General features: G+C 49.0%; 1 protein-coding gene and 1 long non-coding RNA gene across 4 annotated transcripts in view; one reads left to right on the top strand and one right to left on the bottom strand.

Annotated features, from left to right (window-relative positions):
- Positions 1 to 4946, top strand: part of Ccdc60 (coiled-coil domain containing 60) — a 149899-nt gene extending 144953 nt beyond the window's left edge. For 2 of the 3 annotated variants that reach the window (XM_047561635.1, XM_047561634.1), the window contains 3 exons: positions 59 to 190; positions 3276 to 3465; positions 4548 to 4946. In XM_047561635.1, the coding sequence (XP_047417591.1) occupies positions 59 to 190; positions 3276 to 3465; positions 4548 to 4649 (424 nt within the window). In that variant the 3' untranslated portion in view covers positions 4650 to 4946. The remainder of the gene's footprint in view (positions 1 to 58; positions 191 to 3275; positions 3466 to 4547) is intronic. The other variant, XM_047561636.1, reaches the window with a different exon arrangement.
- Positions 1 to 26167, bottom strand: part of LOC124991009 (uncharacterized) — an 87277-nt gene that overhangs the window by 35115 nt on the left and 25995 nt on the right. The window lies entirely within an intron of this gene.

The following is a 26167-nucleotide window of genomic DNA, read 5'->3' as shown; positions in this document are numbered from 1 at the left end:
AAAAGGTCAAGGGAGAAAGGATCTGATGCTTCTCCCTCTTTCTCACGCAACCCCGCAGGCGCCAAGAAGAGAGAGGACTCCAGAAGTTCAATTCTTTTGGCCGCGTCTCCACTTTCCAAAAGGACGTGGCCAAGATGCGACATCAAGTCTCTGTGGGCAAAGGAGACGCAGAAGAAATTGCAGACCACTGGTAAAGACCCCCGGGGCAAGATGAGAGGGTCCCAGAGGGGGCGGGGCTGTGAGAGCAAGGTCAGGTCCATTCCGTTATCTTCCAAGGTGCAGAGAAGCATCGCCACCCCCAAAGTGTCACTGGCCACAACGAGGGCGGCACCACACAGGTAGATCCGGAGAGCGGTGGTCCCCAAATAATTTAATCCCTTGAGAACACACACCCAGGTAGGCGTATCCTAGGAAACTGTGCCCCGCACAGGGGTGAGGAGAAGTAACCAGAAGCAACTTGGTGAGTTTTGGGGTCCTGTTGCACGTTGACCATGGTCAACGTGGTCTGTGTACCTCAAAATTACAAGAGAGGATTCTGGGTGCTCTCAGTTTGAGGTAATGGATATGGTAAATATGCTTGTTGGGTCATTACACATTGTCTACGTGTACCGAAATGTCCCACGGTACCCCACAGGTTGGCACAATTATTAGGTGGTGACTAAAAAGTAAAATGAAAGGTTTAAAAAGGGAAATACACACCAGACTGGGGATGTAGCTCAGTGGTAGAGAACATACCTAGCACGTGCAAGGTCCTGGGGTAGATTCCCAGCAGGAGGAAAGGAAAGGAGGAAGGAAGGAGGGAAGGAAGATCAACTGCACCCCCTAAAAGTAAAGCTGCATGATTTGAGTGACTACTGAATGGAAAGTTCTACCCTAAGCAGGCTTAATGAATTATTTTATTCCTACCCCCAAATCCTTAAGGGTTCCTACTAACCTCATTTCACAGACAGGGAGACTGAGACTCAGAGACATCAATTTATCCAAGGTCACACTGCTAGTAAGTGGTAAATTTAAGAAGTAAGTTCCTGTCTGGCCCCAGTCCATATGCTCATTTGCAATACAGAATTAGAGTAATGAACCGGGATCCCATGAACCCCACTGAGAGTAAGATGAGAAAGTCCAAAGGCGCACCCAGAATTCCTTCCATGACTTTAACAATGCAGAAGGAGAACTCACAAGCAGCCCTGAGGTCTTAGCAGAGTCGTGGGACCTTCACGTGCCTCACGCTTCCCGCGCATGATCCATATTCACATGTGATGGCAGATATTTATGTATCCACGTCTCCTGGTGCAGAATGGAATCTCCCTGAGAACAGGAACTTGGAGTTTCCCAGGTCCGAGTTCGGGGACTGTGCTTAACTCACAGGAGGCGCTCAGTAATCACTGCCGGGAAGACTCGGTGAATGACTTACCCCAGCACCCTGCTCACCAGGCCGCCGTTCATCGGAGTTGATGCATCGTCACTCTGGAGGGCGTTCACCCCGTAATCATGCGGGGCGGGTCCCACCGCGGAGGGTCGGCATGACTCTCACGGCGAGGCCGAGACGCGAGTTCGCCTTGTCCCCCCGTTTCCCTCCCCCACACCTCCCGGGAGGGGTGGAGAAGCAGTCAGAGCAGCGGAGGCTGGAACCTCCCCAGGCCCATCAGCTCGAGGCTGGAGTCCCATCCTACCCGGCACTCTGTCATGACGCTGAGGCGCATGGCCGCGGCCTGCGCTTGCTCGTGAGCAGGGCGAGGGAACACACACTCACACACACACTCACACACACACACAGACACACACACACACTCACACAGACACACACAGACACACTCACATACACACACAGACACACACACACACTCACATACATACACATACACACACAGACACACACACTCACACACACACACAGACACACACACACACACTCACACAGACACACACATACACACTCACACACACACAGACACACACACACTCACACACACACACACTCACACACACACACACTCACACACACACACACACACACTCACACAGAGGCACACACATACACACACATAGAGACACACAGACACACACACACTCTCTCACACACATACACACACATACACATTCACACACACATGCACACAGACACACACACAGAGACACACACACACTGACACACACATGCACACAGACACACACACACTAACACAGACACACACATGGAGACACACAGAGACACGTGCACACACACAGAGACACACACACAGACACACACACTCACACACACACACAGACACATACAGACACACACACACTCACACAGAGGCACACACAGACACACACACACATACACACACATAGAGACACACACACAGACACACACACTCTCACACACATACACACACACATACACACACACAGAGACACACAGACACACACACAGACACACGCACACAGACACACACACTGACACACACACATGCACACAGACACACACACTAACACACACAGACACGTGCACACACAGACACACACACATACACACACACACACTCACACACACACATACACTCACACATGCACACACACACACAGACACACGCATACAGACACACACAGACACACACAGAGACATACACACACGCGCACACACACAGAGACAGACACACACACACACACCACTCAGACACACACACAGACACACACTCACACACTCACACTCACACCACTCTCACACACACAGACACACACTCACACACTCACACACTCACACTCACACACACAGAGCACCACCACCATCATCTTGAAGGTGAGCACCTCCACATCCTGGAAAGCATCCCAGTGGACAGACAGTGGACAGATGAACGGGATGGATGGACAGATGGATGGACAGACGGATGGACGGATGGACGGATGGACGGACGGATGGCCCACTCCGACCCTGGACTGATGAACTCTCAGGGAGGAAGCTTCAGAAGTCTTCAGAATCCCAACCCGCCTCTTCCTTCTGCTTTCCACACTGTCTGCTTGATTAAAAAAAATACGTCCCTTGAAGCCACGGCCTTGATCCATCCCCTAATGAAACACGAGCTGTGTTCCAGCATTTTCTGACCCTAAAAATTAAGACTTCTCCCTTAACAATTTAGGATGATGGAAGGTCCTCAGACTGAGCCTCCTGTTGCCCTGAAGACCCCCCATGAGTGGTAGAAAGAAGCAGAGGAGCCCCCCGGGGCCCAGACCCAGGGGCCCAGATCCGCCGCCCCAGGGCCTCCCTAACTGACCCTCTCCTCTTGGAATTCAAGGTACTTTGATCTGTTGACCAAACTCCCGGAGGATCTGAAGAGCTTCCGCCCTGCCAAAAAGATCCTGGCGAAACTGCAGAAGTTTGGGGAGAACCTGGACCTCAGAATCCGACCCCACGTCCTCCTGAAGGTGTTACAGGATCTGAGGATCTGGGAACTGTGCTCCCCAGACATCGCGGTGGCTATCGAGGTGATCACTTGCAGGAACTTGTGACAGGAGATGCCCGGCTCCAAGGGTCTTGGGGAGGTCAGTCCATGCAGACCTCCAGAGGTCAGGGTGAAGACCAAGGTCTCTGTCTCAAGGTGCCGAGGAACCGCTGAGTGCCTTTCAATAGTCCCCGGCCATCGGAAGCTACCAGAGCTCTGTCCCCACCCCAGGCATCAGCCAGGAGGATTCCACAGCAGGGCCTGAACAGGGGCACACCCCTCGTTTGTGAGATGCACTTATGCACTTTCATAAGGCTTTCAGTGACCCCCCAGGGGGGCTTTCTCAGGCTGGACAGGCTTCGGGGATCTTGGCATCTTCAGGCCAGGTTGGCCCTTCCACAGGATGACCTGGGTGCCTGCCCGTGTAGAGGGGCAAGTCAGGAGTCCCGACTCCACTCCCCACACCCTGGCAAGGCCAGAGCTAACTTGAGGGTGACTGTCCACCTGCCCCCTGCCAGTCAGGGCCACCTTCTACCCCCCAGTTTGGGGAGGGGTGCCTGGGAGAGGTCATCCAAGCGAGTTCACAACCCTGGCTAACAGAAGTTGGCGTGCTCCTTTCCCAGAGGGGACGTCACAGAACCTCTGACAACCTGGATAGGGGGCCTCTGAATCGAGGGTCGATATCAAACAGTATATTTTGTGGGTCTTCAGCCCTTTCCTGGAAAGCAAGTCCCAAACTGTCACCGATTCTCAGAGGTCCACGAACTAGAAAAAAATATATAGTATAAGAGCAAGTGACTTTTTAAAATGATACTAAGAAGTAGAAAAGAAAGAAAAATGCATTTATCTGGGTTTTGCTGCCCTCTGCAAATCTCCTTGGGTCAAAAGCAACAAAAGGGGCTTAAAATTATCCTGCTGAGCCAGGAAACTGGTGAGAAGGACCCTCTTCCCAAAAGGATCAGCCCAGCCAGATGCTCCAGGCGTTATGAATGCATGAATTTATTAAGGGCATCCTGGGGCATGCGTCTTAATAATGAACCTTCTGGAATCCTGGGGGGAGGCAGGGGAGGGTGGATTCTAGCTTTCAAACCAAATTCTAAGGTTGCCACTGTGTTTGACCCACAGTTTGTGCGAGAACACATCGTCCATATGCCTCAGGAAGATTACATCAACTGGCTGCAGGGCCGGGTCAACCTACCCATCCGGACCCAGAGCGCCCTGACGTAGTCTAGGTCTGCAGTGACCAACTGTCCCAGCGTCCAAGGTCAAGCCAAAGCTATGTCCCTACATCCCACCTCTGTTCTTGCTTCCTGCCTGCTCTCACGCAGTAAGATCATCAGAAGACTGACCGCTGAAAACGTTCTAGAGAGAGATTCCAGGTGGTCCTCTTGCCAACCCCACCCCCCCCCAGCCCCAACCTCCGGGTCTCTGTTCATCGGTCCAGTCTGACTCTATCTACTACTTCTCCAGATTCCTTCCCCCTATTCCTTTTCTACAAATTTGGGATAATAAAATTGAGCTGGGTCTTTGATATCTGAATGGAAAAGAGTTGGAGTTGTGGAATTTGGGTACAATATTCGGGTCCTAATAATAATAGTAATTACCATTTAATGAGCTTCTGTTATGTAACAGGTCCAGTGCTAGTGCTTGACCTATATGATATAATTTAAATCTCACAATAATATGATTAATTAGGCACCCACTTCACACCATTGGAATTAGAATGTATTTCTCAACATTATATATACTGTCTTGGAAGAACGAATGGATAAATGGATAGAAGAATGGATGGACATGTGGATGGGTGGATGGGTGGATGGGTGGATGGGTGGATGGGTGGGTGGATGGATGGATGGATTGGTGGGTGGGTGGATGGGTGGATGGGTGGGTGGATGGATGGATGGGTGGATGGGTGGGTGGATGGATGGATGGGTGGGTGGGTGGATGGGTGGATGGGTGGATGGGTGGGTGGATGGGTGGATGGGTGGGTGGATGGATGGATGGGTGGGTGGGTGGATGGGTGGATGGGTGGGTGGATGGATGGATGGGTGGATGGATGGATGGGTGGGTGGATGGATGGGTGGATGGATTGGTGGATGGATGGGTGGATGGGTGGGTGGATGAATGAATGGGTGGATGGGTGGATGGGTGGATGGATGGGTGGATGGATGGGTGGATGGGTGGATGGATGGATGGATGAATGGGTGGGTGGGTGGATGGATGAATGGATGGGTGGGTGGGTGGGTGGATGGATGGATGGATGGGTGGGTGGGTGGGTGGATGGATGGGTGGATGGGTGGATGGATGGATGGATGAATGGGTGGGTGGGTGGATGGATGGATGGATGGGTGGGGGGGTGGATGGATGGATGGGTAGATGGGTGGGTGGATGAATGGGTGGATAGATGGGTGGATGAATGGATGTGGGGATGGATGATGGGCAGATGAATGACAGGTGGACAAATGAATGGATGGACTGGGCATTCCCCAACAAGGCAAAAGTATGCAAGCAAATCTTAGCCATAAGCATATTCATCTATTCTCTGGTGGTCATGATTGCAGGACGAAGCTTATCTTCCACGCTCATCTCAAAACAGGGGGTCTCGTCACCTTTTAACCTCTTTCCTCACCTTGGTTTCGGGCTCACCCACCTTCTCAATAAGTTACAGGAACTGTAGTCCTGTTAACGCTCTCAGTGATGGCTGAGCTGAATTAAACAACTGAACAACTGGACTTGGTCTGCAGTTACGTCAAAGTTACGAGAGTTCACGTAGGCTGGCCCTCGACCTCTCTCCAGGACAATCGTCAAGTGGGGAGAACTGGAGCTACAGCTCAATATAAGCAACACCTGGCTCACGACCTCACCTGCTCAGTCACCTCCTCATTCATTCTGTAAATATTTATCACGAGCCCAACATGCACCAAGTTCTAGGTGCCGCAGTGAACGAGGCAGGCAAGATCTCCGCTCTCGTGGCGTTGACATGGAGACAGACAAGTCATCAAAACACGCAGGCGGGTCACAGACATCACGCACCTCCCCACGTAGGTGCCCTCTGTCTGAAACGGACCCTCGATGAGCTATTTGCTGTGGAAAGAGGTGGTCCAGTCTATAAGGAGATAGCAAAATTCAGAGACTCCAGATATCTCCGTATTAAATAGGAGTTTGAGTGAGAGGAAATAGAGAAGAAAGAAGATCCCAACTCCTCACCCCCAAAATAGGCAGAGGAAGTGGAGGAGAACGAGCAACATTCAGAGTGGCTGTGACCGTGGGAGGCACCAGCCAGGTCCCCATGGTGGGGCTGGCCAGAGGATCTCTAAGAACTACGGGCAAGCCAAGCCCTCCACCCCATCACTTAGACCGTCAGTGATTTCTGCCATGCACCCAAGGGTCCTCTGGGGATGAGGCTTTGAAGAAATACAGGAGAGGGAGCAGGTTCTACCCCTGGGTTTGCTTGAGAGAAAATAAAAGGCATGAGGGACTCGGAGCCTGAATACAGGAAAGAGTACAGTAGGAACCAGAAGTCGAAGCCAGAAAGATTCCTGCTACCTGAGCGCTCTAGTTGTTGGGTTTTTTGTTTTGTTTTATTTTTTGGTATCGGGGATTGAACCCAGGGGTGCTGAACCACTGAGCCCCATCCCCAGCACCTTTTTATATTTTTTATTTAGAGACAGGGGCTTGCTGAGTTACTTAGGACCTCACTAAGTTGCTGAGGCTGGATTTGAACTCACGATCCTCCTGCCTCAGCCTCCCAAGCCGCTGGGAATACAGACATGCGCCACAGGGCCCGGCAAGCACTCTAGATTTAAAGGAACCTGGAATGCACACTTGACTTCCCACTAAATATGAGATGGAGACTCAGCCAAATGGACATTGATCTCAAAGGTCGGGTGGCCATCACAGCTGTCATGAAATTACACTGCAGAACCAGTGCAACAGTGTCAAATTAAGGCAAGAAGGAGGAGACCCCGGAGGCTAGGAAAGGGGGCGCTGATTCTACCTCAGGGGTCAGAAAGGCTGTCCAGACCCTGTGGGATGAGTGGGTGGCTTCCTGAGGAAGAAGGGTAGGCAGGTAAAGGGACGTTCCAGGCAAAGGGAACAGAATGTGCAAAGTCCTAGCAGCTAAAAGAAACTTGGATTGTCCATGGAGGAACTAAACCAAGTTCTGCTGGACTGTGTTCCAGCTTGGATGTCCAAGGACAGAGGAAGGAAAGAAAGTTCAGAAGGCGAATGTGGGAGTTGTGTTTTAAGCATATTAAGTTGGAGACGCCTGAGGGATCACTGAGCGGAGGGCTGCACCTGACACGGGAACTGGACCTCAGCACCCCCTCAAGACGGCCAGGGGAGGGGGCGACCTCGAGGACAGAGTCACATTTTCTGACAGGCCACCCCGTTCCAGACACTGTGCAAAGTGTTTGACATAGGACATCGTATCCCATTTCCACAACCCTTCAAGGCCGGGATCTTGGATTTTAATTTTTAATGGATACATAAAAGCATAAAAAAGTTGGAGCCCAGCATGGTGGTGTAGACCTGTAATCCCAGCGACTCGGGAGGCTGAGGCAGGAGGATCTCAAGTTCTGGGCCAGCTTGAGCAACTTAGCAAGACCCTGTCTCAAAAGAAGAAGAAGAAGGAGGAAGAGGAGGAGGAGGAGGAGGAGGAGGAGGAGGAGGAGGAGGAGGGAAGGAGGAGGAGGAGGAGGAGAAAAAAAGAGAGAGAGAAAGAAAGAAAGAAAAAAGAAAAAATCTGGGGATGTAGCTCAGTGGTAAACTGCTTCTGAGTTCAATCCCCAGGACCACAAAAATAAATAAATAGATCAATATTGTGCATATGAATGAGGTATGGTGGTGTTTATATATATATATATACATTGTATAATATTCAAATCAGGGAAAACATACCTATCTCCTCTAATATTTAGTAATACTTTAAGGCAAAAACATGCAAAACCCTTTCTTCTAGATTTTTGGAACACACGACGTGGAACGGTATCTAGAGTCACCCTACTATGCAATGGCACTGCAGAACTTCTGACTTCTAACTCAGCACCTGTCCATCAACCCTTCCCCACTCCTCCCTCCACCCATGCCCTGCCGGCTTCCCCTGGCCTCGGCTCTTGCTATGATAACACAAGGAGCTCGGGAACGTTATGGTGCCCAAGGACCGCTCCGGCGGGGTGGCTTTCAGGCACTGCATTAACTCACATCTGCACCGCTTTCCAGTTTTCCAGGTCCTTCTCCAGCACTTCTCACCTGAAGTGCACAGGATCTCTCCGAGGTGGGCATTAAGATAATCCCCACTTGGCAGTGAAGCCTACTGAGCCTTAAGGTTGTTTGCTGGCGGCCACATACCAGGTAGGTGGCAGAGACAAGTCTAGAATGAGGTCTGTGTCCAAGACACGAGGCTAACTCCACCCTCCCGCCTGGCACTTTCTGAGCCTCTTGCTCAGAGCTATAGCTCCATCTAGTGGCTACTATTAGTATTACTGCCCCTCAGTGCCCTTCAGTAAAAGGTAACCACCCTGACAGAGGGGAGAGTTAGACCTACTCCACTTGGACAAGGAGCATTTATTCAAGCAAGGGAAGCTTCTATTACAAATATCTTGGGGACTTGGTGGTGGCCGCACATCGTCTCACATTTCTCTAGCTCAAAGAGTCACAGGGAGAAAGATTGTTGCTGTGAACCTCTTCATCAGACTTCTAATTGAGCATCTACTATGTGCCAGGCAAGGGCTGTGTCCGATCCCCAGGAGTCACTCTTGTCCTCTTCTGAGAGAGGTTGTCACTATACCAGCACCTTGTGTATCTTTCCGGGGATGTTCTGAGCATGAACAAGCAAAAGCATTTGAATTAATTAGCTAATTAACATGAAGCATCTATTGTGCTCTTACTGTATGCCAGGCACTGCTCCAAGGGCATTGCATGTCAATCTTGGTTTAACGTCCCAACAATCCTATGAAGTAGGTAGTACTCTGATCCCCATGATGTAGTAGAAGAAACCGGGGGTGCAGAAAAGTCGAGAAACCTAAGCTATCACGTAATCTGGGTAAGTGTCCTGTTGTCCCTTTAATAGACATGGCGAGCCTGGCAGACAACCTCTGTATTGATGGGTATGTCGGTGGTAGTTTCTCCTCCTATCTCCCTGCTATTTATGAAGGGAGAAAGGGGCTGAAGGTTCATACCAGTGTATTGAAACCCATAGCCAGACTACCATCACCACCTTTTCTTAACATTTATTTGAATGGACCCATGATCAGGGAGTTCCTGGGCCAAAAGTCACAACCAATTGTCCAGAATGGTATGGGACTAGGAAAAGCCCAAGCTAATGCTAAAAGGACTCCCACCGCTTCTCCCTCTTTCCTTGGTGAGGCTCATTTCAGTTCCTGGGCCTTCCCTGCCTGGCTGAGGTTTGATGTCCTTGGTGTCTTGGGGCCCAGAGATAGCCCAGGGAACCCGTAGGCAGATAGTGCGCAGTAAGGATTTTATGCATGAACATGTTCTGAGTGCCTCATGCCAGGAGCCCGGCCGTGAGCTCACTCATTGGTGGCATCCTGGTAACCACCATGTGAAATCAGTATTATTGTGCTTGTCCCCAGTTTGCAGATGAAAAAGATTTGAAGCCAAACAAGGAGAAGCGGCTTGACCAAGTCAGACACCTCCAGCTCGAATCCTGGTCATCTTGAGATTTTGCAAAACTACTTACTACTTTGCTGCCTCTCTACTTATTTAGATGCTCTTTCCAGGAGGTTCAAATTGACCATCTTGGGGTGGGGGGTGGTCAGAGTCATTAGCTTTAGTAGCAGTCCATTTCGAAAGCCATTTACATCGTTTGAAGGATGAGTGTATCCATTAGCACCACGAGAGCGTCAAAGCAATCCTCTGAGATGTGCGAGGACGATCTCACACACATTTCAAAGATAGGACACACCCAGTAGTTTGAGATTGGGACTTGGCCTCCAACTCTGGAGCCTTCTCTATCACACTAGCCGGGGAGGTCAAACACAGGAACTATACCAGAGCTCCCTGGGAGGACAAAGTTCTCCTAGTTCTCATCTCAAAATGGCTTCCCCCTCCCCTGACACACATAGAGCTCTTTCAATCTGTCTCTCTAATTAGACATAGGCTCCATGAGAGAGGTAGCTACCTTGTTCATCAATGTACTGCCAGCACCTATCACAAGGCTCCTGGAATCAACTGGACAGATGGATGGATGGATAGATGGATGGATGGATGGATGGATGGATGGAAGGTTGAATTGAGTATATGAATGAATGGGTGGGTGTGTAGATGGGGGATGGAGGCATGTTTGGACAAATGAGTAGGTGAATGTATGAATGGGCAGGTAAATGGAGGGATGGAGGGATGGTTGGGTGAATGAGTAGATAAATGGATGTATGGATGGGTGGATGGGTGGATGGAGGAATGGATGAATGAATGGAAGAATAGATGGATAGAGGGAGAGAGGGATGGATGAATGAATGGATGGATGGATGAAGGGATGGTTGAATGGATGAGTTTATGAATGAGTGGATGTGTGTGTAGATGGGGGATGGAAGGATGTTGAATGGATGAGTAGATAAATGGATGGAGGGATGGATGGATGGAGGGATGGATGGATGGATGATTGAATGGATAGGTATATGAATGAGTGGATGGATGTGTAGATGGCAGATGGAGAGATGGTGGGACGGATGAGTAGATGAATGGATGGATGGGCAAGTGGATGGAGGGATGGATGGATGGATGATTGAATGGATAGGTATATGAATGAGTGGATGGATGTGTAGATGGCAGATGGAGAGATGGTGGGACGGATGAGTAGATGAATGGATGGATGGGCAGGTGGATGGAGGGATGGATGGATGGAAGGAAGGCTAGATGGATGAGAGAAACCAAGAGGAGCCATCATCAGGATCATTGGCCTCATCCGGGTTCCCTAGATATCCACTGCCTTCTGGGAAATAGAGATATCCTTGAAGCTGGCATATATGTCAGGTTGTCCTTTCTGGAGGGGGACAATGGTATAAGAAATGAGAGCACAGCCCAGTGTCCTTAAGCAAAAACAAATGTTTCCCCAATGAGCCACCAGCTGGGTGAGCATAGCGCCAAAGCGTTCCTTTCACCTTGGACTTTTGAAAGCAGAAGCCCTGCTTCAGAGCCCGGGGCCGGTTTTCTATGAAACCTCACAGTTGGGCTTTGCCATCACTTGCCTTAAGCCAAAAATTCATCCCGCCCTTACCCCAAGTCTGATGGAAAGCCTCCCACTGGCCCTCGGGGACGTCGCCCATTACTGTTGGTGCCACCCGGCAGCCATTCCCGACCGTCCTTTGCTAGCCGTCCTCATTTCCTCTAAGGGTCTGCGCCCTCCCCAGGGAATCAAGGGACATCTTGATTGGTCTAATTCCGTATTGGGAATCACATTCCCCATGCCAGGATTGGCAGGTGACCCAGGTTTACCAAGGAGATGAAAGAAGGGACGTCTGAGAAATTTCTCTCTTTTTAAAGTCAGATGCAGGAGGAAACAGCGCACCCAGCACCTCGCGCAGACTCAAGAGCATCCCCTGGGTTGGGACTTCCCGTAAAGGGCCGTGGTACCGCCTCTCATCGTCTCAGACAGTTGCGCCTGGATTTTCGACCACTTGCCATCGAAGGCGCCCAGTTACAGAAACCCAGGCTGGAAGCATTCTCTCTCTCCTCCCCCCAACAAGCATCTGCTCCTTTGGTAGCCATTCAAACAAATCTCAGAGGAAGCCTTGGCCCCTTTTGAGCAGGGCGTCATCGTGCCACAGGGAATCCAGATGTGCTATACTTAGGGCTCCACAAAACAGCAGCCGCGTGTGTCTTGCGAATGGCAAGATGTACCCTGCCAAATCTCTTCCAAAGGCGCGGAACCCCGAGGTCGCCAAGGGAGTTCCGGATGGGGCAGAGAATATGCTGCAGTTCAAGGCCCTTCAAGAGGCAGAGGCATCTTTATCCCCAAAGTCCCAAGGACCTAGGGACACCAGTGACCAAGAAAAACTAGCAACTGGAGACTTTCGACACTGATTTTAAGCCATTGTGTGGAAAGGGAAGAAGGGGGACAGGTATGTGAGAAGGAAGTGGCCGATGGTTCCTGCTGATTTCACTGCAAATCCTGGAGGATTTGGAGGTTTTGTGGGGGAGGAGAGCTAAAGGAGAGAGAGGAGGGAGAGGACCCCCAATGGGCGCTCACAGAGTGTTCGAGCCAGATCTTGTCATCTGTAATGTGTGAGCATGAATTGAGTCCCTCCCACACGTCAGGCCATGTGAGAGACGCTAGAGGTCCAAAGATAGACTCTGTCTTCCCAGATTTTGTAGAAACATCAAACAGTGGCACTCCCATGTGATGGTTCAGAGAGAAGCTTCCAGAAGGTTCAGGTCTCATCTCTGATCTCCCTAGCCACGTGACCTGGAGAAGCGTCCTCACAGCTGAGCACCTCGCCTATACAGTGGGGACACCCCTAAAGCATCCATGAGATCCAGATCACAGTCCGAATTCAAAACGCATTAGCCGTGACAAGGACGGCAGCGGTGACAGAGAAGGCGGTACAAGTGGAGCACACCAAGGCCACCTCCCCAGTCCGGCAAGGTGCAGCAGCCAAGTGTTACCTGCAAGCAATAGAGTCTGACTCCGGCTAACTCAACCCCGGGTCTTCACATCACCGCCTCTGAGAACGGACAGGTCTGGCTGCAAAGCCAAGATCACACAAGCACATCCCAGCCGTCAGCGAGACTTGCTGAGAAAGCCAGCATCTAAGCTTTGTCAACTTTTGTCAGAGGAGGAATATTAATCTCATGGAGTGGAAGATTCTCAACGAAAGAGAAGGGATTTGGAAGCTCAACCAAGACCATCCATCCACGTCCCACGCTTCTCCAACGAAGAAACCAGAGGCCAAGAGCCTCGGCCAGGCTGGAAGCCCCAGCTAGGATTAGTGGGAGCAGAAGAGAAAGTGAGCAGCGGACAGTGGCCCTGGAAAGGGGTCGGGGTCCAGCCCGGAAGAGCATTCTGCAATAAAGAATTTTCTGGGTTTTATCGACGGTTCCTGGGAGGAGCCTCTAAACCCTTGGGGTTCCCCTGTGATAGAAGTATCTTTGTTATTCCTCATGGGACCCTGGGAATAGCCCTGAGTTTATGCTGATGAGGTGACCCACAGTGAGGCCCAGGGTAGTTTTAGGTTGAGGGCCGGTCAGGCCACAAAGATCAACCATGTGATTAGAGTCAAGGTTTTCAGGGAGGAGACATCCATTCATCCTGTCCTTGGGGGAGAGGAGAAAGACTGGAGGTCAAGTTCAGTCACATGGCCAAAGATTCAAGCCAGCACATAATGAAGACTTTATAATAATTAAGGGGGCGAGGAAAAAGATCTGAACATCCAAGCTGAGTACGGTGGCACACGCCTGTCATCCCAGCAGCTCGGGAGGCTAAGGTAGGAGGATCGAGAGTTCAAAACCAGCCTCAGCAATAGCGAGACCCTAAGCAACTCAGTGAGTCCCTGTCTCTAAATAAAATACAAAATAGGGCTGAGATGGGGCTCAGTGGTCGAGTGCCCCTGAGTTCAATCCCCAGTAACCCCACCACACCCTCAAAAAAAGATCTGAACATCTAGAGCTCAGGTAAGCTTCCCTGTTTGGCAATCACACATCAATCTGCTTGCTGGGAGATTGACACATTCTGAAAATCTGGAAGCTTCATGTCTGGGACCCTCCCGGACCTGATCTCATAAAACTCCTAATTTGGATGGTTTGGGTTTGTACCCTTTGACACTAAAACTGTAACCATCCGTATCATATTTTGCTGAGTTCCGTGAGTTGTTCTAGTGAACTGGGAGATCTGAGGGGCTAGTGGGAATGTGCCGGAATCCTAGGCCAAAGACCTGACTCTGGGGACACAACAAATCAGGTCCAGCCACTTGCCCCCAAAACCAAACAGGAAAGCAGGAAAGGAACTTCAATCAGAGTAGCTGCCCCAGGAGGATCAGGGATCCACGTCCTCAGCCCTGTCTTCCGGGGACCGACGATGACTTCGAGGTTTTGTAGAAAGGGGAATGAGGACCAGGGTTGGGGGTTCGCACAGCTGGAGGCTTTTCCCAGCGGCCAACGCAGGCGATCTTGATCAGGTGTGGTCTGTCCATCATTATCTCAGGATTGCTCAGGCATGTCCTTGTCCAGGATAAGAAAGTTGCCGTTGCTTTGACTTATCACAAGATGTTTATTGGATCAGATCTTGTTCCTAGAATCCAAGGTGACTCAGCAGAAGAGACGCCTACAAAGTGGAGGCAAAGAAGTCAAGTCTTTAATCTGGCTTTTGGCCACCGTTGGACTTTGGTGGATGGAAGCAAACACTGGATGTCCTTGTTTCAGGAATTCCTGAAGTGTAACCAGCTGGTCGGACGTATAGGGGACCTGGGGACATCTGAACCTGGGGAGAGTGTCTTGAGGACATTCTTCTGGGGCACTGTGCTCTTAACCTGGAGATTTGACCTAACCCTGGGCTGTAGGCATCACAATGGCTTTGCAAGAAGAAAACTGTGCTGCGGATAAAGGACCACACCCTGCCAACCCTACAGCTGAGCCTCTGGCAAGAAAAGCCCTAATTCGAAGGTGGACAACGGGCAGTTTATGCCTTCCCGCTTCCTCTTCTTTTGGTAGCAACCCCACCCCCACCCCAACTCTCATTCCTTGCAGGTTCCAACCCCAGTGCCAGGAGGGGTTATGTGACCAAGACCCGGTCAGTCCAAAGGGTTCGCTTCACATCATCCAATAAAACTCAACCCCTGAACATCTACTGGGACTGGAAGAGAGACCAGGGAGTGTTCCCTCCTGCTGACCGTCCGATAAAACAAGCTGAGGGACTTGGGGAGTCACCCCACAGAGACACGGCTCACAAAGAAAGGAAACCACAGCTGAGACGTGCAACAAGAAAGAGGTCAGGTCTGGGTGACATCATTGAGCAGCGGGAGCCAGCCAGAACTCTGAACTGTTCAATTACGGGCGCTAACAAATTCTCTTTTCTGCTTACACCAGATTCCACGTGATTTCCTTCACTTGCCATAAGACACCTCGTTAATGCAAAGGAGAAAGAAAAAGGATCTGTGCACAAGTACAGCTGAGTCCCAGTTGCCCCTGAGGAAAGCCCCCTTCCCCTAATAGGACTGGTGAGACGGTAGGGGCAAGAGTCCTCATCGATAGATCGTGCGGGCAAAGCTAAGAGAAAATCCTGAATTAAATCCACAACATCCATCAAGAGAGAAGGGAAAGCCTAGGAATGCAGATGTTTTATCACTCAATTCTGCAGCAGGTGTGAAAGTGCCAATTTGGATTTAAAACAGCATGAAACCAACTCAAGGAGGGGGATTGTTATCAGAGCCAACCCTTATATATCTGCTACTGAGGAAGGAGGTGCTGGGTACGTGAATTTCCTAGCTCAGTGGTCTCCCAAGTGGGGCTGGTGCACAAAGTCGGTCCATCGGGGAGCAGAAGGAAATATCGGAATATATAGTTACTGCTTTCCTAGTGAAAGTGCATTTTAAACTTTGTTGGTAACTTAGGGGCAGACTGACTCTGGCACCCTATGGTGTCATATGTCTGATATCAGTCAAGTCAGGAAACCTGAGGGGACATGAGAGTTTCACCTTCAATATGAAGGTATATGGTTTAGATGCGTGGGGTCCCTCAAAAGCTCACATGTGAGAAAATGCAAGAATTTTCAGAGGTGAAATGATTAGATTTTGAGAGGTCTAACCTGATGGGTGGATTGGCCCACTGGTACGTATTAACTGAACAGCAACTGTAGGGTAGGTAGGGTGTGGCTGGATGAAGCGGGTCACTCAGGATGCACCTTTGGGGTTTATGTTTTGTCCCTGGTGAGTCCAGCTCCCTCTCTGCTTCCTGGTGGTTATATCCTGAGCTGCTTTCCTCCACCACGCCCTCCCACCATGATGTCCTGCCTACCCCAGACCCAGAGGTATGGAGTCAGCCGACCATGGACTGAACCTCTGAAACCATTGTCACTGGCTCTTTGTGGTGCCAAATCCACGGGTATTTGTCACCACCTGCAGCAACAATTTGCGTGGGTCTTTATCGGTGGTGGACTGGAAACGAACTGCTTCTATCTTTCTTTTAGTGGGCTGCTTTCTCGCTTATTCACTTGTTCCCAGGGCTATTGAGGAAGAAAGGCTTTTCTTAGAGAGAGAGAGAGAGAGAGACTTTGCATAAGAGAGAAAGAGAGACTTTGCTTAAGAGAGAGAGAGACTACACTTTCAGAGATCTGTATCTTCTTAGTTCTGCTGCTTCTTAAAGGTGCATCCTGCATCCTGTGAACTAAGGGTGCGTCTATCTGAGGTGCTTTAGTGATGCGTCCTGCGTACTGCGATCTGCCTATCCGTGATCTGCAACCTAAAGATGTGTTCCCAGTTCTCCGCTCTGTGATCTGCCTTCCGCCGCTGCCCCTACTCGCTGCTTCTATCTGCTTGCCGCTTCTTCTTCTTCCTTTCTGCTAATGGCTTCTCCGCTTCTTTCTGCTAGCTGCTGCTCTGCTTGCTGCTGCTCTTACTCTCGCGCCCCTGCCCACTGCCTGCTTATATTCCCTCCAGGAGGCGGAGGGCGGGTCCACGCCAGTTGCAATCAGGCAAGGAGCCAGCTGCCCCATCACGGCAAGGGTTAAAACGAGCAGACCCAAGCAGGCGCGCTCGGGAACACCTGTGCACGCATTGTGCGGTGGACTTAACTGAATACGGCCAGTGATAAATCACCTGAGTGCGCTTATGCCAATTAACCTCCTCACCGCCCATGTGATCAGGCGCCGTTCTGGCTGGCACAGCCCCCAACAACCATGAGCCAAAACAAACTTTTCCTCCTTGAATGGTGCTCTGGACAGGTCTTTTGTTCCCAGCTACAAAAAAACTAACTAAAACCGAAGGGAATAACAAGGTCATCTTGTCTTCTCTTTCTTGAGTCTTGCTTCCAATAAATAGTCTTACTTCCTCAGTCTACAACACTTCGCTCCTTTTATTACACAGTATCATGTGTGTCTATGAAATCAGCATTGCTGTCTGCATCCCAGGAATGCAGACAGACACCAGAGGATGCAGAACTTTCCTTGGTACTCAATGGCCCCAGACAACGGCTTTCCTAATCCTGTCTTCCTCCCCCTCCTCCTTGGCTCTCCGGGTTATGTCCCAGAAAAAAATTGATGTTGCAAAGAGAAACAATATACTAAACTTGTTCAAGAGAAAGCTGCAAAACTTTACACAGAATTTTGTATACATATACACGTATAGCTCCAACTGAAATTGGGACATAAAATGGCAACTTCCCTGTTCCTAAAAACTATTAGGCAAGTCAATTTTCAGGACACAGGCACAGAACCCTAGGACCTGAGTATAAGGACCTTGAGAGTCTGAGGGAACCAAAGTCTCCAACAAGCCTAGCAGAACCTTGTAGAATCACAAAATGTTCTTCAGGACAGAATAGGAGTGCGGTCAACAGGGCAAGATGGACCAGACTAGCAGAGAGACTAGAAACTCCCTGTAACAGCCTATCAGATGCAGTGTCCCCTTCCCCTGGGACATTTAAATTCCTTTGCTACCAGGACATGGGAAGACAGTTCTGAGCACGCCTCCTGTCTCCTGGTCTGTCCACCTACTACCACGCTTTTTCTTTCTACAGAAACAGGTGCCGCCATATTGGTTTCTTGGTGCATCAGGCAGCAAAGCCCTTGCTTGGTTTCACAATTTGGGATTTGGGGGTTTAGGCTTGGGTTACATCGCTAGGGATGTAACTCAGGACTGTGGCATGCTAATCAGAGGCTCTACCACTGAGCTACACCCCAGCCTCACTGTTCCCCATGTGCAGGTCACATTCCCAGTGACCGAGGCCACCAGGAGGTCCAACAGTCAAATTCTCCAGTTCTTCTCACAGACTGGCTCTTCTGGTTACATTCTGGTGATCCCCCTCACAGTCCTGATAACAAAGAGGGTTGAGGTGTCAGGGGACTCGAAGAAGCAGAGAATCCACCCCAAACCATTTTTCTTGGAGTAACACTGAGACACCACCATCCTGCCCTGATAAAGCAGCAGCTGGGTGTCACTTGTAAGCAGCCCCAGCTGATGAGAGAATGGATAAAAATGCACAAAAAACAATAAATGTGATGCTTTTTTTCTCTTTATATGAACTCGTAAGAGGATTCCATTACACATGCAGCAACTCGAGGGCATTGGAAATGTAGTCGCATTTACAAACATTTTATTTATACTTTATTATTTCATGAACCACTGGTTACATAAAGCAGATCCATTATCCTCCTCCTCTCTTCTTCAAGTTAATATTGTTTTGTGTTTCCAGAAAACTCACCAATGAAGAGGAGCAGGAAAGCTTAATAGGGCTATCTGGGAAGTGGGCTAGAGGGTAACAGATTTAGTCCTCTTCTCTTCTACAGCCTCAGTTTCCCATATGTGAAATGAGAGAGCTAGGTTATAAGACTTCCAAACCTACCTTTCTGCCAAGACCGAGCAAGTAATAAAAATTCGTGAAGGGATTAGGTAAAATATAATGTGTCTCCCATTTGACAGACATTGAGCAAAAAAGGTACTAGGAGCAAAGGGACAGATAAGCCATGGTCCTTGCCCTGGTGAAGCGCTTGGCCTTGTGAGGTAAGCAAGCATATGGACAACGCATTAATCAGCTTTCCATTACTATAACAAAATACTTGAGCTGATCAAGTTATAGAGATGAGAGGTTTACTTTACCTCACAGTTTGGGGCCCATGGTGAGGCAGACCATCATGGTGCAGAGCACATGGTGGGGCAGAGCTGCTCACCTCATAGCAGGAAAGTAAAAAAGAAAGAAGGAATGGGGGCTAGGGTTTTACTATTTCCTTCAAGGCATGTCCCCAGTGACCTGAAGTCCTCTCACCAGGCCACGCCTCTTAAATTTTCACCTCCCGATAGCACCACAAGCAGGAGACTAAGCTATTAACACAAGGACCTCTGGGGTCATTTCAAATTCACTGCATGGTAGACAGTTAACTATAAATAGGATAGAGCTGTGTTCAAAGTACCACACAAACCCAGGGGAGGGTGGACCCCCTCTGCCGGAACAAATCCCAGAAGTTCTGGAAAGGAAAAGATACTCAAGTTGGGTCTTCGGGAAGGATTTTTCTAAATGGAGAAGAGAGACAAGGAGAGGAGGGATGATCTTCCAGGCAGATAAAACCCATGATGTGTTTGGAAGAAAAGAAAGAAACTTTTCAGGGCTATAGGCTTCGTACATGCAGAGATTGTGGGAAGACAGTCTAGAAGGGAGAGTTGGAACCAAATCACAAACGACCTGAGGACTTCATCTGGAGAAGCTCAGGAAGCCAGGGACTTGTTTTTAAGTGTCCAGAGAAGCAATGATAAAAAGATTTCAGCCTACGGGGTGGAGAGTGGGTTAGAGAGGCACCATCCAAAATGGCAGCCTCGTTAGATGCATGTGGCTACTGAGCTCCTGAAATGAGGCCAGCATACACTAAGATGGGCTGTAAGGACAAAGTGCACAGGGGACACGGAGCACCAGTTAGGAAGAAGGGACTGTAGGAACATCTCACTGCACACTGGTAACATGTCAGTGTTGAGAAATTGATTTTTCCTTCTTCCTTTTACTTTTTAAATGGGGTCATAATCCCATCAGAGCTGAGTCCGAGCACCTGAGACTGGAGGAAGATCAAAGAGGAGACATCGAAATGCCAGGTCAGATCACGAGGCTCTGAACCAGGCAGCGAGAGGAAAACAGAAGGAGAGGGAGACAGAGGCGGGATCGTGTCGTAGGCCATAGTGATCCAAATCCTAGCTCCGACATTGACCAGCTGGGTGACCTTGGGCAAGTCGCTTAACCTGTCTGTTGTGCCTGAGGCTCCTCATCTGTACCGTGTGCATGGTAACGGCGCGGGTTTTGTGGACTTATTGTGAGTTAATTAAATGAGTTGAGTCATCGATTCTCATTCCTGACTGCACACTCAAATCACCAGGTGGAGGGGGAGCTTTTGAAATTCCAGTGCCCAGAGATTCTAATTTCATTGGTGCAGGGTAGGAGACCCACGTGCAATGAAGTTTGTAAACCAATGAGTTTGTATCGGTACAACGCCTGGCCCGGGTGACCACAATGTGTTGGCTGAGATTATGCTTTTACTGTCTTGGATAATTCATGATATATTTTAAGTGCTCAATTGAGAGCCTACTATGTGCTACTACGGGCCACTGCAGGGAGAAGACACCTTCCAAATGAGCTCACAGAGCTCACAGTGACCGTTTCACCACGTCCTCCCTGGCAAATACAGGTGGGCCAATTGGAGACGGAGATTCGAGCTGGTGGTTCATTCAGCAATTCCAACATTTTGAAGCCTCACTTGGTGAAATAATACAGCCCAATTCCCAAAACACTTAATTCCAACAACAAGGTTTTAGTGTTTGGCAACATGCAAGGAAAATGCAATTAAGCTTGGGAGCCCTGCAGGGAGAGTCTCCCGGCTGGAGCCAGATGGGAATGACGAGACCTCACCCAGGTTGCTGAGATAGCCCCTCACCCCAGTGAGAATGGTCCTTACCAAAAGACAAAAGTAAATCAATAAATTATAAGTACATTGCACTGGGTGTGGAAATGTGAATTAGCACATCCATATGGAAAACAGTATGGATGTTCCTCAAAAATTAAACATTGAACTACCCTACAATCCAGAAATCTCACTACATGGTATACAGCCAAAGGGAATATACCAAGGATAGATCTGTGCTTGGGTGGTTGCAGTACTGTTCAACCTAGCCAATATGTGAAGCCAACCTGTGTCCATCGATGGAGGAATAAATAAAGAGGTGGAACTATCCACAAAGGGATACCATCCTGGACTTAAGAAAGGTAAGATTCTGACGTTTGAGGTAACGTGGACGAACTTGAGACACATTAAATGAGATAAGCCAGGCACAGAAAGACAAATACCGGATGATCCTACTCATCTGTGGAATCTAAAAAATATATATATGATCTCACAAGGTACAGTAGTGCACACCTATAATCCCAGCAACATGGGAGGCTGAGGCAGGAGGATAACAGGTTAGAGGCTAGCTTGGGCAACTTAGCAAGACCCTGTCTCAAAGTAAAAAGGGCTGGGGATGTAGCTCAGTGGTAGCCCAGCACCACAAAAATAAGCAAATAAATAAAAATCAAGAAGCTGATCTCACAGCAGCATAGTAGTTACCAGAAGCTGGGGAGGGGAGAAAAAAGGGAGGATGGAGAGAGATTGGTCAACAGATCCAAATCTACACTTAGGAGGAGTAAGTGCTGGTGTTCTATTGAGTGGTTTGGCGACTGCAGGCAACACTATGATACTGTATAGTTCAAAACAACTCGAAGAGATTTTCCACATTCTCACCACAAAAAAAAATTATATAGTTTTGAGGTGAAGGATAGGCCAAATACATCGATCATTACCCAGTGAATAAATACACTGAAACATCACGCTGTACTCCATAAATATGTGTAATTATTCTATGTCAACTAAGAACAAAATAGAACTTAAGTGTGATAATTTTGTTTCAAAATAATAATCATTGTTAGTGCATACCAAGCGTGTATCATGTGCTATCAGGAATGCGTTATATGCATCGCGCTTTCAAGATCCGTAACCACTCTGTGAGGAAGGGGTCATTACCAAGAGTTCTTGATGAGGAAACTGAGGCTCAGAGCAGTGCAGGAATCTGATTGCGAGGGACAGAGCCCCAGTCCAGACTAGCTAGAGGGGAACGTGTCTCAAGGAAGACAACACAGGGTGGAGCTACCGGTGGACAGAAGCCATGGATGTTCCATGCGTCTGACACCAGGAACCCTTTCTCTCTGCCCCCACCCTTCTCTCTGAAGCCACAGGCTATCCTGCTGCACCTCAGCTCCTAACACGGATGGTAGGGTGGCTTCTGGACTCCCCGAGCGCTCCTCCTCTGTTCTCGTTAAAAAAAAAAAAAAAAAAAAAAAAAATCCCAGGGAAATTTCTGATTGGCTCAGCTTGGGTCAGACATGCACCTTGGACCCACCAACATAACCACACTACGAAGACCACGCGGGAGCACGGCCACTCCCCCAGCACACCTGGGCTGGAGTCCGGGAATGGGAAAGAAAAGGATTTCCCAAAGGAAGGAGGCTGTATTTTCATGGTTTGGATCTGGAGGGCTCCCTCCAAAAGCTCCTGGGTTCGGCAACGCAACAGGTTGGGAGGTGAAAAGATTGGATCACGGGGCCTCTGACCTCATCCGTGGGTTCTTCCGCTTGATGGATTCAGAATTCGATTAGATGGCGAGGGGATAACTGTAGGCAGATGGGGCAGGGCTGGAGGGAGCAGGTCCCTGGGGACGTGGCCTGGGGGACTTTATCAGTCCGTGTTTCTGGCTCCCGGGAGATGAGCAGCTGACTAACAGACCTATGTTCCCAAAAGAAAAGAAAACCACCCTCTCATAATCCACTCCTTCCAAAATGGGAGGTGACAGGGCTATGAATCAGAGAGGAGGATCTGAGGGCCAGACCACATGCGACCCTACGGGTCAGGTGAACACCACTGGTATTTTTATGGTCTACTGACGTCATGTTCCAGGCTGGCACCGAGGAGGGGCTCAATAAAAACCTGTCAAATGAATAACGCAAGGATGACTGAGGTGAGGTCCCTCTACCCAAAGAAGGCCCAGCCGAGCAGGCGACAGAGGCAGGGAAAGAGCCCGCGAGGAATGCGCACTCCGGAAGCACAAATGAAACATCACATTGGCTCCAGAATATGGGGTGGGGAATGACAGGTTGGGCAAGCCATCAGGGAAGGAGAAGCCATTTGAAAAAGAGCCTTTAAAACAGTAGGAGATTCCAGGAAGCAGAAATGTCAGAAAAAATGTGTACCACGGGAGCAGGTCGGAAGGGCAGGGTGGACCAGCCATAGGGCTTTGGGGTTTTAAAAGTGTGTCAAATATAAATAGCCCAATATTTGCCATTTTCATCACTTGTAAGTCGACAATCCAATGGTATTAATTATACTGTTATATTAATCATATTATGTGGTGATACAACCATCATCACTACCCTGTTCCAAATCTCTTCAATCACCCCCAAAAGAAACTGTACCCCCGAAGCTACTATTCCCCATCCCCAGGAACATGGTAACCTCTAATCTACTTCATGCTTCCACGAATCTGCCTCACCAATAAACTTCATGTCAGTGGAATTATACAATATTTATTCTTTTGTGTCCACCTTGTATCATGGAACATAATGTTTTCAAGGTTGATTCATGTCGTGGCGTGTACCAGAACTTCTTTTGTTTGGCTGTATAAGATTGTATAATATTCCATTATATGTATCCCACATTTTGTTTATCCACTCATCTGTAGAATAAATGAATTTGGTCAATTGTAAGTAAGGCTGCAACGGATGATCAAGTTGTGAATGAGTTCCCGCCTTATGATTTGGATCTGGAATGTCTTCCCAGAGCTCGTGTGTTGAAAACATGGTTCCTTGTGCAGTAAGGTTAAGACAGTGACTGGATCATTAGATTTCTGATCTCACCAGTGGATTAATCCACTTGATAGCTGAATGAACTATGGAAGGTCAGACTTAGTTGGAGGAAGTAGGTCACTTGGGACACGCCCTGGAAGGGTCTATCTTGTCCCCAGCAGCACCCCCCTTCCTTCCTGGCCTCCATAAGCTTTTCCCTGCCACGCCTTTCCGCCATGATGTTCTCTTGCTCAGGCCCAGAGCAATGGAGACAACCAACCATGCACTGAACCTCTGAAACCGTTGAGTCTGAATTGAACTTTTTCTCCTCTAAGTTGTTTTCATCAGTCATTTCAATCAGAGCGGTGAAAGGTTGGTTAACACACCTGGTTTTCAGTTCCTTTGGTCATGTACCTCAGGAATGGAATTTCTAGATCATATAACAATTCTATGTCTGGCTGTTTGAGGAACTACTGTACCATTTCCCATAGAGGCTGCATTGTTGTTCACTTCCGTCAGCAATGTACAAATGTTCCGATTTCTCTGCATCCTCACCAACATAGGTTGTACTCTGTTACTGCTACTCTAACAGAACACAACAAGTTCTTGTCTTTAATAGCCATCCTAGTACGTGTGAAGTGCTAGTGTGGTTTTGATTTGCATTTCCCTAATAACTAAAGATGTGGGGCATCTTTATACATTCTTATTCAAGCCATCCAGCTTCCCTGGTGCACAACCCAACAGTGATAAAGCTAAGTTGTCTTATTGGATTGGCAATAGGGAGCCAATGATAGTTTGGAAGCAGAAGAGTGATGTGACGGGAAAAAAAATGTAACCTTGACAGAAGAATACAGATGGACCCTAAGAGCAAATTAGGAGGTTATTTCCATGGTCCAAGTGAAGGGAGGTGCAAACTTGAGCAGGGAGGTAGAAAGGATAAGAGACACTCTGGAGGCATTAACCCTTCAAGACACTGGAAGCCGCCTGTCAGTCTTCAGAAACGGCTTCCATCGGGGTGCCACAGCCTTGGTGACAAACCTAAAAATAATGACCCATGTGAATAACAATGAAACAGAAAGATGTTCACAACGTATTAGGTAGAAAAAGTAAGGTTAGAGCCCAGAACATACACCATGGTCCCGTTTGGTCCACAGATGATACATAATTAGATCAGATTGGAAAAAGAAGGACAGAGGGGGCCGGGGAAAGACCACAGACCCCAAAACGTGAATAATGACCACCTCTTGCTAAACTAAACTCCCTCCGAGTTCCTCCTGAGCTCTCTTTTATCTTCTTCCCTGCCCTTACCATGATCTGAAAGTGTCTGATTCATTGGTTCCTCTGTTCATGAATTCCAGGCCTCTGCTCTGGTCTCCCTCGAGTTCCAGGACCTAGCACCCGGCCATGGGGAGGTCCTCCACAGATATTTTTTGATGACTTTTCTCAATGGTGGGCTACAACTTTTTTCTGACCTATATATTTTTAAATGTATGCAGTGAATTAATGGCTTGCATCATGAGAAAAATAGCAGAAGAAGAGAGACAGAAACAGGCATGGCTCCCCCCTCCACCCCTCCCACCACCACCACCTCCCACAATGCCATGGTCCTTTGGGGCCCAGCTGTCGCCCCCAGAAGGACCACTAAGCCAGAGGCCAACACCAGACACCACTTGTACAACATCAAAGTGCTCTTCTCATCCTGTGAACCTGCCCAATGCCTCTCCGGCCCTCCTCCGACTTCCTGGGTATCCACTGCCTCCGCAGGTGCCTACTCAGCACAGCAGGGTGTCAATGACACCATCCCATCCCCAGGGACTCAGAATTCCAGAATAGCCTTCCCCCGGTAGGGTTTCAGGAAGAGGAGGTCATCCATGGGTTTCCTCACTCCTCATCTCCCTTGCCTCCAGTGCTAGGCACTAGGGAGACCATTTTTAAACACCAGGGTTGGTTGACCCTGGAGAAGGTACCGGGCTGTGGGCACGGGAAGGCAGAGAGAAGCCAAGTAGCCAACTCCAGATTTGCCTGCAGTCTGGGACTCTGGCACCTCTGGCTCTTCAGTCTAGCATTTCTGAACCAAAGACTAATCACACGGGGGTCTGAATCCCTATGAGAAAAGTCACAGACTTGGGCCACTAACCATAAAGTGCCAATGTTTTCATATTCTAGAATAACCTAGCATATATTTATTATATGGAGTGAACATATTTTACTCCAGGATGTGCTATGGAGAGAAA

This window comes from Sciurus carolinensis, chromosome 8, assembly GCF_902686445.1.
Source record: "Sciurus carolinensis chromosome 8, mSciCar1.2, whole genome shotgun sequence".
NCBI lineage: Eukaryota > Metazoa > Chordata > Mammalia > Rodentia > Sciuridae > Sciurus > Sciurus carolinensis.
The sequence above is the reverse complement of the archived record's forward strand: the minus strand, read 5'-3'. Positions and strand labels throughout refer to the sequence as shown.